The following is a 16,766-nucleotide window of genomic DNA, read 5'->3' on the forward strand; positions in this document are numbered from 1 at the left end:
TTCATTCGGATAGCAAAGTTTAATGACACTCATCGTTCCATTTATTTGAAACGGGAGTAAAATTAAGTGATTCTCTTTTAATTGACTGTCTAAATCTTTGAAATAATTATCGAAGAGATGAGCAACACTGTTTCGAAGATAAAAGCCCTTCAATGACCAATGACAATCTCTCTTTATGAAGTGATAATGCTTTTTGAAATTTAAATATTGAGATTAAAATTACAAAAGTGACACTTTTTTTTTTTTTCATTCTTATTCTTGTCCTCTTAATTGTATGAGATATCATTTTATCATGAAACCTGATTTTTAACAAGGAAAACATCAATTCTTATAAGGTCAGATGTATTTAACATCAAACCGTAATTTTGATTGATTGATTGATTGATTGATTGATATACACGATCCGTTTATAATATATCATCCGTTTTATGCTCGACATACATGATCCGTTTATAATATATCATCCGTTTTATGCTCATCAGTTATTATTATATAAATTTATTATTCACAATTTACTTCCTCTTTAATCTTTCTGAAATCATTTCTGTTTATTGAAAAGACAAACAATAAATTTCTCTTATTTAAAATCTATTGTAAAAATTTTGAATATTATGCATTTTTCTCCATTTGAAATTTAATCCATTTCAGATTAGAAATACTTTTATTAAAAATCTGGTTAACCATCGATTTTTTGATTCTCTAATAATCTTCCAATAAATTTTATCTTAAGTTTCGTACTTCACTTCATTCTTAAAAGAGCCATTTGTTTACCTCTTCTGCAATTATCATATTTACTGAGTAAATTCTTGACTAAATATCTTAATAAAAATTACCGATGCACATATTTCATTGTATAGTTGTTCTATAGATAGAATTTAATTATAATTGATAAGAGAGTTATCAGTAAAAGTAATCATTTGAAATGTTTGAATGTTAAAGAAATGATTGCTAGTATATTCTATCTAACAGCTTTTTCTCGCTCTAAAATATGATAAAATGTAAAAATAGTATCTTTAAACAAATTCAAACTAATGTTGCATAAAATTAAAATTTTTGAAAATAATTTTTTTTTTTAACCTACGATTGGATTATTTATAAAAATCCTTAGCACTTTAGAAAATTTTGCTTATTTTACAGGTGAAAATCATATATAAATCTTTCAAAATAATCAATAATCGATGATTTCTCATTGCTAAATAATCATCTGATTCTTATCATTGACAAAAATTACAAAATGAATGATAAATTATCATTTTTAAATGAGTTCTATTGAAATGATGATTAAATTTTAACTGTGTTTTTCATTGTAATTCAGTTTTGCAGAATATTTAAACTTATTGTTAATATGAAATTAGTTGTGATCAATTTTACTTCCGTATTTTTCCCTTCTATTCGATCATAAAAATTTATTTATTATCATTCATTTCGTATATAACAAATCTTTCTGCAAATATGTTATATTCGTTCGTTTATTTACTTAAAAATATTTGTATAATTAAATTTTAATTAAAATGTTGAAAATTTTAGTTAGTTTGTGGCAATAATGAGTGGTCGTAAGGTGACAGCTTATAGTTTTTTATATGTCGCACCACCGAACATTGACTTCTCTCAACCATCACATTCAGCCAAGGTTTACTTTTCTTTTTTTTTTTTTTTTTTTTTTTTTGTTTCACTTCTCCCTCTCTCTCTCTCCTTTTTCAACTAAAAAAACATTTTTTTTTTTTTTAACTAAATAAATTATTTTGTTGAGATAGAACATTGGAAATAAATCGAATTAAAATTTTTTGTTGTAAAAATAATTTTTCAAAATTTTTTTGAGGTAATTTTTTTTTCATATTTCATCGATAAAAAACAAAAAATAATTTACAGCGATGGCAACGACGATGTTTTACATTATATGAAGATGGTGAATTAAGTTATGCATTAGATGATGATGTTAGCACTTTTTTTTTGATTTCATTTATTTTTTTAAGTATAATTATTTCGCATTTTTAAATCTTATTTAAATCAATTCATTAAATTGTTTTTTTTTGCATTTAAAAATATTTTAATCTACATTTTCATCTAATTATTCTTTTTAATTATCTAATTTGTGTATATATTTTATATTCTCATTCAGATTCATTTTTTTTTTTTTTTTTTTTTTCAGCCAGAAACAGTTCCACAAGTTAAAATGGATATGAATCGATGTGTACGGGTTTGTGAAGCAGATGCAATAACGGGTCATTCACATAGTATCCTTGTAGCATTCCGGAATGATACTTCAAATTCCGATATTGCTAGTACTTGTGAAAATATTGAAAAAGATACCACAACTACTAATCAACATGTACCAATTTGCTATATGAAAGCTGATACTACCGAAGAAATACGATGGTAACTTTACTTTCTTTCTTTTTTTTCAATTTTTTATTTTACCATTTTTTTTTTTAAATAATTAATTAAAGTTAAGAAGCATTGTTTAAAAATTAAATTATAGTTTCTTAAATTCAAAAATTTGTAAAAATTTTTTTTTTTACAAAAGCTAAATTTTATAGGTGGCAAAGCATACTGCAAAAATATGCTAAACGTAGTATTTATCGTATAACTGCGACACCAATGCGTATGATTGATGATGAACGACAACGAATATTGGATGAAACTATTGAAATAGAAGAAATGATGGAACCTTGCGGACCAACAATTATTCAGGTTTGAAAAAAAGTGAAAAAAAAAAAACGATCACTAATTAACAAATTATACTTGAATGTTCACTTCTGTTTGTTATATTTTGAAAAAAAAATATAATCAATTTTTTAAAGAATCTATGCATCACTAAATTTCATTCATTTTTAATTTTCATTTATTCCAAAAGTTTTTTTAAAAGATTTAAATTATAAAAAAGCTATCAAAATAACCATAAAGTATTCTTCGATGCTTTGTGCTGAAAACTTAATCTTTCTGACCTCTACTCTTTCCCATTTTTTTTTTTTTTTTTTCATCAATTCTTCTATCCATTTTTTCCCTAATTTTTTAGACAGATTTCATTTGAATGTTAAAAAAAAAAAAAAAAAATACAATTTGAAGTCTCGGTTTTAACAAATAATTGTCAATTTCGATTTATCTAATTAATTTAATATTTTGCTTATCAAACAATTTACTTAACCATTCTTTAAGGCAACTTTTTTTGGGTACTTCTCGGGAAAAATGTCTAAATTATATGACTCAAATCTATTCAAAATCAATCATTAAACTTATGCGACTAATAAAAGGGGAAAATACATTCCGAAATTACCCTGATAAAATCATTCCTTAAAAATGATAAAACATCACTAAACTGATTAGCAATAGTATTGTTCCGTTTCCTTATTCCAGTGTAACTAACGTTCCGGTATTGTATCAATTAATCATACGGAAAGTGAAAACGAAACGCAAATATTTATTTTCTTCTCTTTTATTGGTTAAAAAAAATATATTTGATTTTTATATCATTTTTTTTCTAAAAAATATTCTTATTCATTTGTATACAACTTTTATAAAAATTTGTGCAATTTTTATCTCATTTTCTTTAAAAATATTATTATAGCAGAAAAAAAAAAAAAAAAAATGTATTTTTCAGTACATTTCAGTACTGTTTGAAAATAAATTTTAAGAATGTATTTTTGAGTTACCCGTAGGAATGGAAATTGTCTAGTTTCTTTTATTATATGATTTTAATTTCAGGTGAACGATTCACTTTCTCGTCCAACAAGTGCTTCATCAATACGATCAATCCATGAGGTACAACAGCTATCAGCATCACAACTGGATCCCTTGTCAAATGTAGTAACACGGGTAGATTTAGGTACCCGGTCGAGCTCTGCTGATGCACACCACGGGACACCACGAGCTGTAAAATATCGAAATAAAGTTAACAAGTAAGTAAAATAGTAATAAACTATTTGTAAATTGAAATTAAATATTAAATGTTATAAGTGAAGTAATAGTTAAATTAGTGAATAAAAGTAATATCACTGATTAAATTTACAATTCAATTTCTTGTCAACAAATTGTTTCAAACTTTGTATTTTACATTTGAAAGTTAAGTATCTTCGAAATGATTTTGCAAAAATTAAATCCAAGTAATAACCAATTTTAAAACACAAAATTCATTATTGCCATTGCTAGTGAGCTCATAGAGTAACCTAAATTTTCCACCAAAACCTATTTTAAATCCAGATGGAAAATTTTTCGCAACACTCTACTTCATTTGAATCTATTCATCTCGGAAAATTCTCAAACAATTTTATATTTTAAATTTACAACTCAATGAATTGTAGTATCTGTATACCATTCAAAATCCATCCAATTTCAATTATAAATTTTTACTTATTCTATAACTTTATAATAATTGTGATTGTGATAATAATGAATATATGATTTTATGATTATTGCTATCATCACTGTTACCAATTTTACAGTGATTATCATTTTTGTTATCACAGAGTACTTCTCTTATTCACTTACTCAAAACATAACACTGTTCATTCAGATGACACATGAACTAAAAATTTGTCCTCGTTACCCTTATTTGAGAAAAAAAAATTAACAATTTTTCAATTTTTTAATTTTTCTACACTTATCAAAATTTATCGTTTTGTCAAGAAACAGAGATGAAATTTATTTTCTCATCATTGCATTGTAATACTTTTATCAGAAAAGAGTACTTTATTTCATAAAAAATTTTTGAATGCGACAAGGACAACTTTTTACACTTTTTTTTTTCTTTTTTTCATAAATAATCTTTCTATTGAATTTAACAAGAAAAGTATCGAGATTTTAATGAGATTTAACAAATGAAATGTTTAAAAAAAAACAAAAAATTTTTTTTTATATGATTGGATAAAGGATTTATTTTTTTCTTTTTTAATGGAAGATATATTGATAAGGGATTTGTATTTGTTATTTTAGAGAGGAACCATCACGGAAATCAATAAATGATGGTACTACGGGTATTACAACACCTCCGGAAACACCACCACCACTTCCTGAATCACCATGTCCTCCGTTATCTTCCCGGAAGACACCACTTTCTACTGTAAGTTTTTCCATTTGACCAGATTTACAATAAAGTTCTCGTAAAAAGTTTTCCTATGTGAATGTAAGAAGTTTTCATATGTGAATGCATATTTAATTTCTAAAAACGATTAGCATTTTGGTATTCAATTTTATTCCTAAAAATGCTTTCTCTTAATGCTACTTAAAAGCATAATTGTATCTTTTAGGTTGAAATGATAATAAGTAAAGTTTGGTAAAAATTTAAATGAAATACTAAACTTTTAAAGTTGAAGTAAATTAAAATTTATAATTTTTTTTCAGCCATTTTCCATTGATACATCCAGTGCACATACACTTAGGAAAGGATGGTTGATGTTACGGGGTAAAGGTGCTTCTGACTGGACAAAACATTGGGTAGTACTAGCTGGACTATCACTCAAATTGTATAAGTATGTTAATTTCAAAAATTTTTTATTCTGCAAACATAAATTTATAATATTTTATAATTTGTATTATCAAAATATCTACCCTTTTTTTTCTTCGAGAAAAATATGTCAAAGAATGATAGTAGTCTATAAGTGAAATTTCATTTCATTATATACCTATCTGTCATTTCATATTTGTTTGTTGACCTTCAGAGATGTCTGGGCTGAAGACTCTGCTGAGCCATTGCTTTCTGTTGACCTCAATGAATGTGAAAATGTTTATCCATCAGCTTCTGCTAAGAATTATGGCATTGAAATCAAAGTTAGCTTATTTGCTTTAAAATTTTGTAAAATTACTATTACTTCAAAATTATTTCATCTTAAAATTTTCACACAATTTCAAGAATTCAATCAATGATTAATAATTTTTTTCCTTAAAAATTTAGCAAATAAGAGGAAATTTTAGTGTCGACGAACTCGCTATGTACTTTCGGCAATGACACCCGGAATAAGAGATAGTTGGATTACAGCTCTGCAACAAAATTTACACAATCCTTCACCTACTTATACTGAAGCTTGTCCAAGTGATGCTGCAAGTTTACCGGAAAGTGATTTGGTGTCGTTGTTACCAGTAAGTATTAAACGTTTTTTATATCTAAAATTTCAAAAAAAAAAAAAACGAATATATGTGTATTCTTGCTTCCAGAATTTTGTCATCTTTTCACATTTACATATTTTCAACCGTTCATTCTACTTATTTCAGCGTAAAAAACATATTGCTTATGTGGCACCGGAATCTCATCATTCAAATTCAATGATGGATGACGAATCTTGTACTGAAGATGAACTGAATTCTCTTGAACGACCATCAAGAACTCATCAAGCAAATCTTTCCGAAAGGTTTCCGTATATGAAAATGTTGCTATCCACTTTTATGAACTGATTTTAGTGTCAACCGAATCAATCAGTAATGTATATTGTTGACATCTATGTATAAATATTACATATTGCTAACTCCTAGAAATTTCATTTGAAATTCTGTATGATTTAAATTAATTTCTTTCTTCACTTGCATTCAACATTTCATTAAACACTTCATTTACAGATCATTCGATTCATCGGATGACGATGATAACGAAGTGATCGGTGATCGAACTGATCAACGTTCTCCTCAGCGACGTCGTAATGGTCGTGATCAAAGCTTATCACCAACTTTTCGTCGTTCTCCAGTATCACGTATCAAAGATAAATCAACCAACAGACAACAAAATGGAACAATAAGATGGTATACAAAATTTTTTATACATATATTTTTTTTTCTAATGCTTAAGCTAATTAATGAAAAAAATTGTAATGTTGTAATTTATTAATGGTTTTAGTTTAAAATTAATGACTTGCTTATATATTTAATATAATCTCTCAACTTGTTATTATTTTCGTTCAATTATAATAATTTTTTTTTTTTTTTTTTTAAGAAACAAAATTTTATGCTTTACAATAATTTAAGAGTAATTTTCCTTTTCATCACACATTTAAAAGAGTTTTGAGGAAAACTAACAAAATTTTTATTAATATTTACAACCTAATGGGAAGAAGATGAATTGGTGTAAATTAGTGTAATACTATTCACAGAGTAAAAATAAATATGTTTGAATTTAAAAATGCATCCTTAAATTTCTCACTTGCGAATGAATATTTTACTGATTGTGTATTTATGGAAATTGTTGTTTTTTTTTTTTTTTCAAATTCTTAAATTAATAGACATTTTTGTTTTATTCCTTAACTGTTAGCATATTTCTGACATTTATTTAGCTTCTCAACTTTTTCTTTTCAAAAACAAAAAAAAAAAAAAAAAAAAGATAAAAATAAAAACTAAAAGTGCTGTATACTAGTTTAAATTTTAAATAATGTACAGATTATATATATATAAAAAGATTATAGAGACAAGCTTATGATCTCATAGGGAGTATTAAAAACTAAAATTTCAATTTTCTAAGGAATACATTTTTCAAAAATTGAATTATTAAATTTTTATTCTGCAGGAATGGTTCCAGTTCATCGCTTTCATCTGTTATACCTCCCGTTGTGCAATCGCAAAGATGTAACTCATCGGTAAATATAAATTAGATCTTTAGTAATTCTACTATATTTCTGCAAAAAAAAAAAAAAAATTCTTTTTCTCTCAGATTAAAATTTGTAAAATTTTGAATTGGATAATCGATTTAATAATCAATGATTTAGATGTTTCTCGTAATAAAAAAATATATCATAGACAATTTTATTTTTAAGTTATTTAAATGAGATTTTTTTTTCTTTTTAGCTTATGCTATTTTATTTGATTAGCTTTAGTAGTAGTAATTTAGTGTACTACCAGTTTTGCCATTATTTATCCTTTTTCATTTCATCTTCCTCTTATTTTAATGTCTTCTATTCCTTTCTTTCACTTACTAAGTTTACATAAGTTAAACTTCTTTCTATTGATGTTAGCCGTACAACTGAGTTAGATTTGTGCTTTTACGATTGCCAATTCAATTCAGTTCAGTTCAGTTCAGTTCAATTCAATTCAATTGTGTATACAAACTATCAATGCGTTAATGCATTAAATGGCCACATGTAGCATTTATAACATTTTCATTTTCTTTGAAATTTTTCAGTAAACAAAATAATTAATTAGATCAAAGTTTAAAAAAAAAAGAAAAATGATAATTATTTACTGTGGTATATTTAGTGATTGAGTCATTCATTAAGCTCAATTATAAATTGAAATGCTAAAAGAGACTTATAATGGCATTTATGATAATAATTAATTAGTAAATGAATTACTCCTTCTCGTTTTAATATATATTAATATTGCTCAAGTAAAAATTTGGGTAAGTGTATTTTAATTTGAGATTATTTATTTGAAATCATCTTCCTATCAAATTTTTGACCATACCTTTTTATTGTCATTTATGTGAACAGGTAATAAGCATAAGCATATAAAATGAGGAATGCTTTTAGTTTTATATTGCATCACCTTTTTCTTCTTCCTCTTATTTGCCTGCTGCTAAAACAAGTTTCTTTGCATTTGTAAAGACAGATGATATGTTTATCAACTCATTCATATATATTATCATTATTTACCACTTCTCACTGATAGCATCGTTAAAGGATGAAATTTTTATGAATTACTAATTCATTTTGTTCAAAATGAATTTTTAAATTTTCATGAATTACTAATTCATTTTGTTCAAAATGAATTTTCACCTATCATATATTGTTGACTTTTTGAGCATTCATTTCATAATCATTTATATACTAATTAGCAATTAATTTAGTAAATACCATTTATGCGTTTATGATTTCAAACAATTTCATTATGTCTTTATTTAAAAATTTCAAAGTATTTTCTGAAATTTCACCTTCAAAATATGAAATTTAGAGGAAGCATCAAATAAATGGATCTTAGCTAACTTTAGCTACTTTAGTTTTTCTAACTTTGTTATAAAGGGAATAATAGCTGGTGTAGTTGTGAGAGATGTAAAATAAGAAGAAAACCCTTCTTACTCACCTGATGCTAACATTTTGATCGATCGAATAAAATAACTGAGCAGTTAGAAAGAAGTGTCAAATGACCTTTATATTTATGCTAATGTGTAGTAATCTAGTCTACTAGCAGCGCGATGCAGGTGTAAAAGTCTAGAAAGTAGTATTAATTGCATAACAGAAGATTATGAGAGCTTTATCAGCTTTAAATTACAAGATTATTGTTTCAAATATAAGAAATAAATATTCTAACTTGATATAACTATTTTCTCTATATAAATTACTTATAGATACTTTAAGTGATAGCTGTGAGTTACTACAATAAGATTTTTCGCTTTTTTTTTTTGGCTAAAATTCTAATTATTTATACGGTATTGAAACTTATTAATGAACTGAAATTATTAATGAATATCCAAAAGTTTTTTTTTTTCTTTATTTGATATATTTTTTAATTGTAGAAATCGGTACCACGAGAGCAGAGTGCATCATTACAGGAGATGAGGTTACGTACGCTGGAGTCACAGGTGACAATTTATTCATCTGTTATTTTACATATTTGTTTAATTAATACAAATTTTTAACTTCAAACTTTTAAATCTCATTGTTAAGTCATCTACATAATCCTATTTAAACAATCAAAAATTCAAGATCTTAGTTCATATAATGGCTATGATTCTTATATTTTACAATCAAATCTACGTTTCTTACGATCTGTTTTTTTCATAATTTTTTTTTTTTTTGTTTTTTTTGTGAAATCTTTTTTGTGTGTTTTTTTTTTTTTTGAAAAATTTTTCACAAAACTACTAATTTGTTTTTGACAAAAAAATATTTAACCGGAATTTTGATGTGTCACTGTTTTTAATTTTCTTTTTTATTGAATTGACTGTTAATCAATTAAAATTTTAAATTAAATTAGATGATGCAATTTCCTCTAGCAAAAAGTTTGCTCCAGAAAGTTTGCTTTTTCCAATTTTAAAGAAACAGGATGAAATGATAAAAATATTTGTTTACGATAAATTCAACTAATGAATAGTTGATCAGAAAATTTTTGTATTAAAAAATGAGATTACATTAATACAAAATTTGGAAAATAAAAGAAATACTCCAATACAAATACATCTTCAATTGTCCTAAATTTTTTTGTCATTTGTCACAAAATTTAATTCATTAATAAAAACAGCACCAGTGATAAATTTTTGATAACAGTCAGCTACAAATGCAAGTGCAGAAGCAAAAAAAAAAAAAAAAAAAAAAAAAAACATTTCCAATGTCAAAAATTGTGTTCTAAATGTTATTCTGTCATTTAAAATGAGATCAAAAAATGTTTAATCATTAAATATAGCATTTTGTTCTACAAAAGATTGTGTGGGTCGATCTCCTGAAAAAAACAAGGTCATAATTAATCTTCCAAAATTGCGTAACATTTTCAAGATTTTTTATTTCCTTAAATTTATCGCCAATTGTTATCATTATCTATCTTTAATTGGCTTATATATAACTCTTTCTTTACTTCTTGCACATAAATTTCGTACAATATAGTTCAGATGTTTCGATAAAGTTTAATCATTTTCTGACTTTAATACATTACATATATGATAAAATAATAGTAATTCTTTAAAGTTTATTATAAATTTTGAAAAAAACTTTCACATATTTAATAAAGTTCATTCATTCATTCATTCATTCATTTTTCTCCTATTTATATTTCAAAAATGAACTTAATTGATTCTATTTCGGGTATTTATTTGTTTATATATATATATATATATATATATATATATATATATAATTGAATTAAGTAAATTATTGCACTTTTATGTTAGATATATTCCACAGATTTCACATATCTCATCTAAATTAAGTTAATTATAAGAGATAATATACAATCAGGTGGAAAATCTTCGTGATCAGCTACAGGATACAACTTCAAGGCTTGGAGAAACAAGAAGTGAAAACGAACGTTTACGATGTCTTTTTTTGAGTAGCGATGTAAGTTCTGAATTTTCAAACATTCAGAAATATCTTTCAAGAATTTTACATTAACTTTCGAATATTTAGATAAACTTCAATCATCAAAAATCAAAACAAAAAATATTTCAAATCTTCAAAATATTTTCTTTTACAGGCACAAGGTCTTTCACAATTACGACGTAGTCTTACGGCTGCTGAAGAAGACGTGATACGAAAACGTGAAGAAATGGAAACATTACGGAAACAGCTTGCTACACCAACCCAAGAAAGTGATCAACAATATGAAATTAGGTAAAAATTTTAACAAATAGCAGTATTGAACTTTAGTAGGTTATCTGGAATTAATAGGATTACAATTACAAGGATTATTATTTAAAAAGGAAAAATTTTAGAAATTAATTTCTCTGACTAGAAAACATCACATTGCTAATATACACATTTTAATCTTTAGTCTATAATTTCCAGATATAAGCAAATCGTTGAACAATTTACGAATTTGCTAAAAGTTCAAGTTGGTGCTTTGTCGCGTTTTGTACACTGCCAAACAGGCAGCATTGAATACGCCGAACTACGACAATGCGTTGATCAACTAATTCGGAGAGTAGCTGGCTTAGATGAAGTCACTCAGATGGATAGTAAAATGAATCTCATTGAGGAAACGCTGAATAATGTCTCTGAAGCTTATGAAAAGGTTTAACAGTTTTAACTTTTATACTAATAAAGTAATGAAAGCTGGCATCCGACTGTAATAAGTATGGATTGTTTTAAAATATTTCACATTAATTACAAAATTTTGGAACACTGAAAAGAATAAGCCAAACTATGAAGTGGTATTGAAGAAACTTCGTATTATATTAGTATTATTTCGGGAATTAGTTTTTATTTCAAAATATTTCAGGAATGCACTAAATTATTTTATTTTAGCTGTTTCCTAAGTTTTTGCTTAACAAAATATCTTTCTATTCAATATCACTTAGCAGTGTTTAAAATTATTTGATATGAAGTTGACCAGATATATCTGTCATACTGGAAATTTTTTATCTTTAGGTAAGTAAAGTACTGATAAGGACACAACGCGAAGTACAAGAAAAGGAAGTACATATGGTAAAATTATTAATTTTTCTTTCAATTATTGTTCTTTAATTGAGGTTTGAATGCTTTGTAGACATTTTCTTTATTCTAAAGTATTGAAGTCTGTTTAATTTCCAGGAACATTCATCACCAGATGACATTGCCGATGAGGTGCAAGATTTGGAAAATGAATTAGAAGAGATTCAGGTATATAAATGCACCTTGAAATCTTAATTGGATTGATAGCTTTTTGCTTCATTAAAGAAGAAAAAAATCACAAATGAGATTATCATGCTTTGAATGCTTTATAATCTTTTGTCATTCACTTTTGAAGTTTAGGCTGCTCATGCTGAAGAAATGGAATCTATGCAATCCAAATATGAATATCAATTAAAATTACTTCGAGAACGCCTGGAGCATGAAGAGCATCGACGGAAAAAAGCGCAAGAAGAGTTACAAACACTAAATGTAATTCTCCTAGAATTTATCAGAAAACAATGAATTCAAAAATTTTCTTTCAAAAATGAAAAGAGAAAAAAGCATTTTCAGTCCTTAAATGATCATTCATTATCCACAATGAAGAAAACTCATGAGGAAATGCTAGCGGAACAAAGGCGACAATACGAGGAGGAAATTGCTGCGCTGCATAAAGAACATGCAGCGGAATTGCAGGAAGAAAAAAAAGCTACCAGGTTTCTTTTAATTACTTTCTTAAAAAGTTATTAAAAATGATTGCTATAAAATACTAGTATTAATGCATTTGAACAAGGTTAATCTGACTTGTTAAATTTTAAGGTTTATTCTACAATTCTCTCTCTTTCGTCTTTCCTCTTGTTGATTTCTAATATGATTCTTGCTTCGTTGTTCTCATATTAAATTAATATTGAAATTATCTTCTTTATTAAATTGCAGGATGGCTTTGGATGCAGTACAGCGTGCGCATGATGCTGAATTAAAAAATATTAATGAAAAAGTTCGTAGTATTAGTGGTAATAATATAAGCTCTTCTCAAACAAATATCTCTGCCGAACCAAGAATCGATGTACAGTCTACAAGGCAGAGGTGAGAGTACTTTTCATTAAGATTATTTAAATATTTTATTCCAATATATCTGACTCTTTTTTTTTTTTTTTGCCTATTTTCTTGTTACAGTAAAATGTTGGAGCAAATGAGTACAGAATTAGCTCAGTTGTCGGCATTATACTCGGCAAAATGTCTGGAGAATTCTCAGCTTGATGAGAAGATGTCTTTATTGCTGGCCGACAAAGAAAATCAGTCATCGTTGAAGTATTTTAAATATTTTAAAGCTTTCTTTTGTTTTTTTTTTTGTTTTTTTTTTTCCTCTTATTTGTTTTGTCTCATTTTTTTCAGCAAAATTTTCTTATTATTTATGACAATTAAAACTAGATTTATCAAATATTTTAGAGGATTTTTGTGTTTTTTTGACGAAAAAAAAAATTTTCAAATTTGTAAATTTTAATGTATTTTAATGTGAAATTTTTATTTTTAGTGATGTAGAAACCCAAAATAGACGCTTGCATCGTGAATTACGGCAAAAAGACATAATAATTGAAGAGCTGAGGCAGACGGTGGCATTTCTGGAACGTCGAACTGCTGATTTGACCGGTGAAGAACTTCCTGTTAAATATGGTAGGTTCATTTTTTCTAATGTTTTATGTGAATGTAACAGTGATCAAATTAAGCTTAGGATAACTTAGATATATTTGACGAATGTAAGTTATGATATGACCTTTTATCGTAATCAGCTTGAACCATAGGGGTCATCTTTTAATCTGTTAATGAGATAGAAGTCCATCACTGGGTTGCTACAATTACTTATTTACTTACACACTTTTCAAGGCTTTTTTGGCTGCAAGTGCAAGGGCCCTTTGGCATTATTATCATCCTTCGCTTCTTGGTAATTTTATACATGTCAATGCATCACTTCAAACTTATTCCTTTTTTTTTTTTGTTGTTTTTTGAAAATTACTAAAATCTTCAAAAAATTCTATTCAAAATTTAAGTTGTTTGCAGAACTGCCAAAACGACAAAATCGGTAAGCTTTAGTATGTGTAAAAATGTTTGAAATTGGCTTGGCATTTTAGGCTCAATTTGATTTTTTCTAGTACTAAGTTTAAGATCACCAATAATTTATTGTAAAATTTTTCAAAATATATCCATATTTCTAATAAAATTTCTATCATCTTTCTTTTCGTTGAAGAAATTTTCAAATTTACCTTCTTATGGTGATCATAGACAGTAACATAATTATTCTTCTTCAATCCTGTGATGCATGCTTGTTATTTCTAAATTCTATATTAGTAAAGCATGTTGCCTGAACTTTATTAGCTGTTGTCAATTCCTTCTATCAGCCTTCTTTTCCTGCCTAATTGCTTCATGCCTTCATTTCAGCATTGATTTGTAAAATGACATTTTTGTGTTTTTTTTTTTTTGGTTAAAATTCAGTAGTTTCTTTCTTTTTTCATTATTTTGATGACAGAAAGGATAGCACTAGTAAAAATTTTATAGCAAATGATTCATTCCTTTTAGCTTATCAACAATATGCTATAAAGTTACAACTAGTGCTATCATTTTTGTGTCAAAATGTTTGGAATACCTCTTTTGACAGTATCACTTTCATATTTTTTCGTTGCAGAGGAACGCGTAGACGACGTACCGTTATTACGAGAGGAATCGGTGACACACCGAACACGTCAAACTCACTTTCCAACTCTTCAGCAGCAGCAACAGCAACAACAACAACAGATAGCTCTCAGTTTTCCATCACTCAACAACAGCGACAGCATAGTAACACAACCAACAGCAGTCGTTTCATCGATTTGGCATCTTCCATCCGATCAAGGGGTCAAATTTCGAAGAAATCGTCAAGTGACATCAAAAATGACTTCAAGACGTAATGGTAAGTAACTAAATTAGTAGTATAAGATTCAAATGGAATATAGAATTCAGATGAGGAAAACTCATAAAAATTAATATATAACTTAAATTTTTAATGGAGAATTGCTATGTTTACTGTCCAACTTAACGGTTACGACTTTATATATTGTAACAGTTATTCTGTAATCACTTATTGTTAACAAATGAATTATGTAATCAAATTTAAGATGTTCGATTCCATAGCAATCCAGCGATACCAGTAAGTGAGATGACAACCAATTATTTAGCCAGTGAATTACGACGTTCAATGATTATTCCAGTGAGTGAACGTCGAAAGTTCTTTGAAACGATCGCTGAATACAGTCATCCTTTCTAATAAAAAAATGATATTTGATAACACTTTAAAAAAAAAAAGCAAAAAATATTTCTTTCCTATAGGACAGAAAATTCAAATTGTCACTTATTGCAGTTCAGTTTTTTAAAAAAAAATGACAAAACTAACAAATTGAAGCGAATAAAATTACAAGGAAAATTTTTAATAAGAACATTGAATTAAAAATTTCCCACTTTTAAAGTTCTAGTCAATTTGTCAGAGAAATGAGATTTATAGCAGAGTAATAATGCATACTGGGATAAGAAGCTACAAAACTTTAATTTTATTCACATTCATTTAGGAAAATATTTCAGGAATTTATGAGGAAATTATTTCATCATTATCTTGCGATAAAGGCAAATCTTTCAGTCTGAGATCTTTTCTTTCAAATATTTTATCACTTTTCATCTTCTTCATTCATTTTAATCATCCCTTCCCATTCTCTTTTGATCTCGTATACTTTTCGCTAAGAAAAGCTGCAAAAATTAAAGGCAAAATTAGTTCTTATAAAATTTCATATATATTAGTCATGCGCGGTTTTTTTTTTTTTTTCCCAACTGGTCATTTATGCCACTGGTGATTTTCTGGTGTGAAATTTTGATTTTGTTCAGTTCAGGCCTGCTGTCTTGTTTTTGAACGTGTAATAGATTAATTATGTTTACATTTTCGTGCAATGAACTCAGAATCAAACTTTTCTCAGAAAATGGCTAGCATAAGGGTACATCAATAGAATTATGCTAAAGTTATGAATTACTTAGTTCCTAATTATACATTTTTTTTTTTCTACTCGATTGAACTCGATGAAAAGTAAGGAAATACGAATTGGCAAATATTTCTTAATGTGATATTATTCCAAAACAACAAAATATCTTTCTTAATCTGAAGTAATTTAACACACTCTCTACTCTACTATTAATAAAAATTTTGAATCTCACATATAATTTTATTCATAATGCTGGAAAAATTTAGTATTTTTGAAGAGTTCTCCCAGACTACAATAAGGAAATATTATTAGCTATACCCATGCTTCGATTGTTCTTAAATCAAAATCTATAAATGAATTTAAATTCCATCCCTGAACATAGCTAGCTATTCATTAATTAAATATATTGGATGCTATCCACCTAACGAGCAATATACATTTGTTGTGATTCGCTTGCTGTCTGTATATCACTGTATAATAAATAAAACTCCTCAGTATAACTTCGAACACGCATTTAAATAAATTAATATGTATGTTATTATTTAGGATGAGAAACGATAATTGTACTCAGTTTGATTCAGTTTTCTTTCCCTCTAACCTCTAATTTTCAATTCAGAAGTAATATCGTAATTTGTTTAGAGAACTATTAATTCCAAACCTATTAACTATCCACAAGAATTTGTGTTTCCGAAAATTCTCTTCCAGTATTTGATGCTCCTGAAATGTTGAAATGCAAAAACATCAAAAGAAACTTGAAATCAATAAGATTATTATTAAAGTACAT

The 16,766-nt window shown here is 26.8% G+C and overlaps 1 protein-coding gene across 1 annotated transcript; it reads left to right on the forward strand.

The window, feature by feature from the left end:
* Positions 1-1,543: 1,543 nt before the first annotated feature.
* Bm3289 (Zinc finger, C2H2 type family protein) lies at positions 1,544-15,282 on the forward strand (the record flags this gene model as incomplete). Its single annotated transcript, XM_043079853.1, has 25 exons — positions 1,544-1,630; positions 1,870-1,935; positions 2,150-2,376; positions 2,538-2,691; positions 3,703-3,896; positions 4,930-5,056; positions 5,338-5,465; positions 5,655-5,763; positions 5,908-6,072; positions 6,205-6,341; positions 6,547-6,726; positions 7,484-7,553; positions 9,425-9,490; positions 10,857-10,955; positions 11,092-11,228; positions 11,403-11,628; positions 11,985-12,041; positions 12,147-12,215; positions 12,348-12,476; positions 12,558-12,700; positions 12,921-13,070; positions 13,161-13,295; positions 13,519-13,658; positions 14,665-14,928; positions 15,134-15,282. The coding sequence occupies 25 exons, from the start codon at positions 1,544-1,546 to the stop codon at positions 15,280-15,282; spliced, it is 3,408 nt and encodes a 1,135-aa protein (XP_042935787.1).
* Positions 15,283-16,766: the final 1,484 nt, after the last annotated feature.

The sequence above is a fragment of the Brugia malayi genome, assembly GCF_000002995.4.
Source record: "Brugia malayi strain FR3 genome assembly, contig: Bm_v4_Chr3_scaffold_001, whole genome shotgun sequence".
NCBI lineage: Eukaryota > Metazoa > Nematoda > Chromadorea > Rhabditida > Onchocercidae > Brugia > Brugia malayi.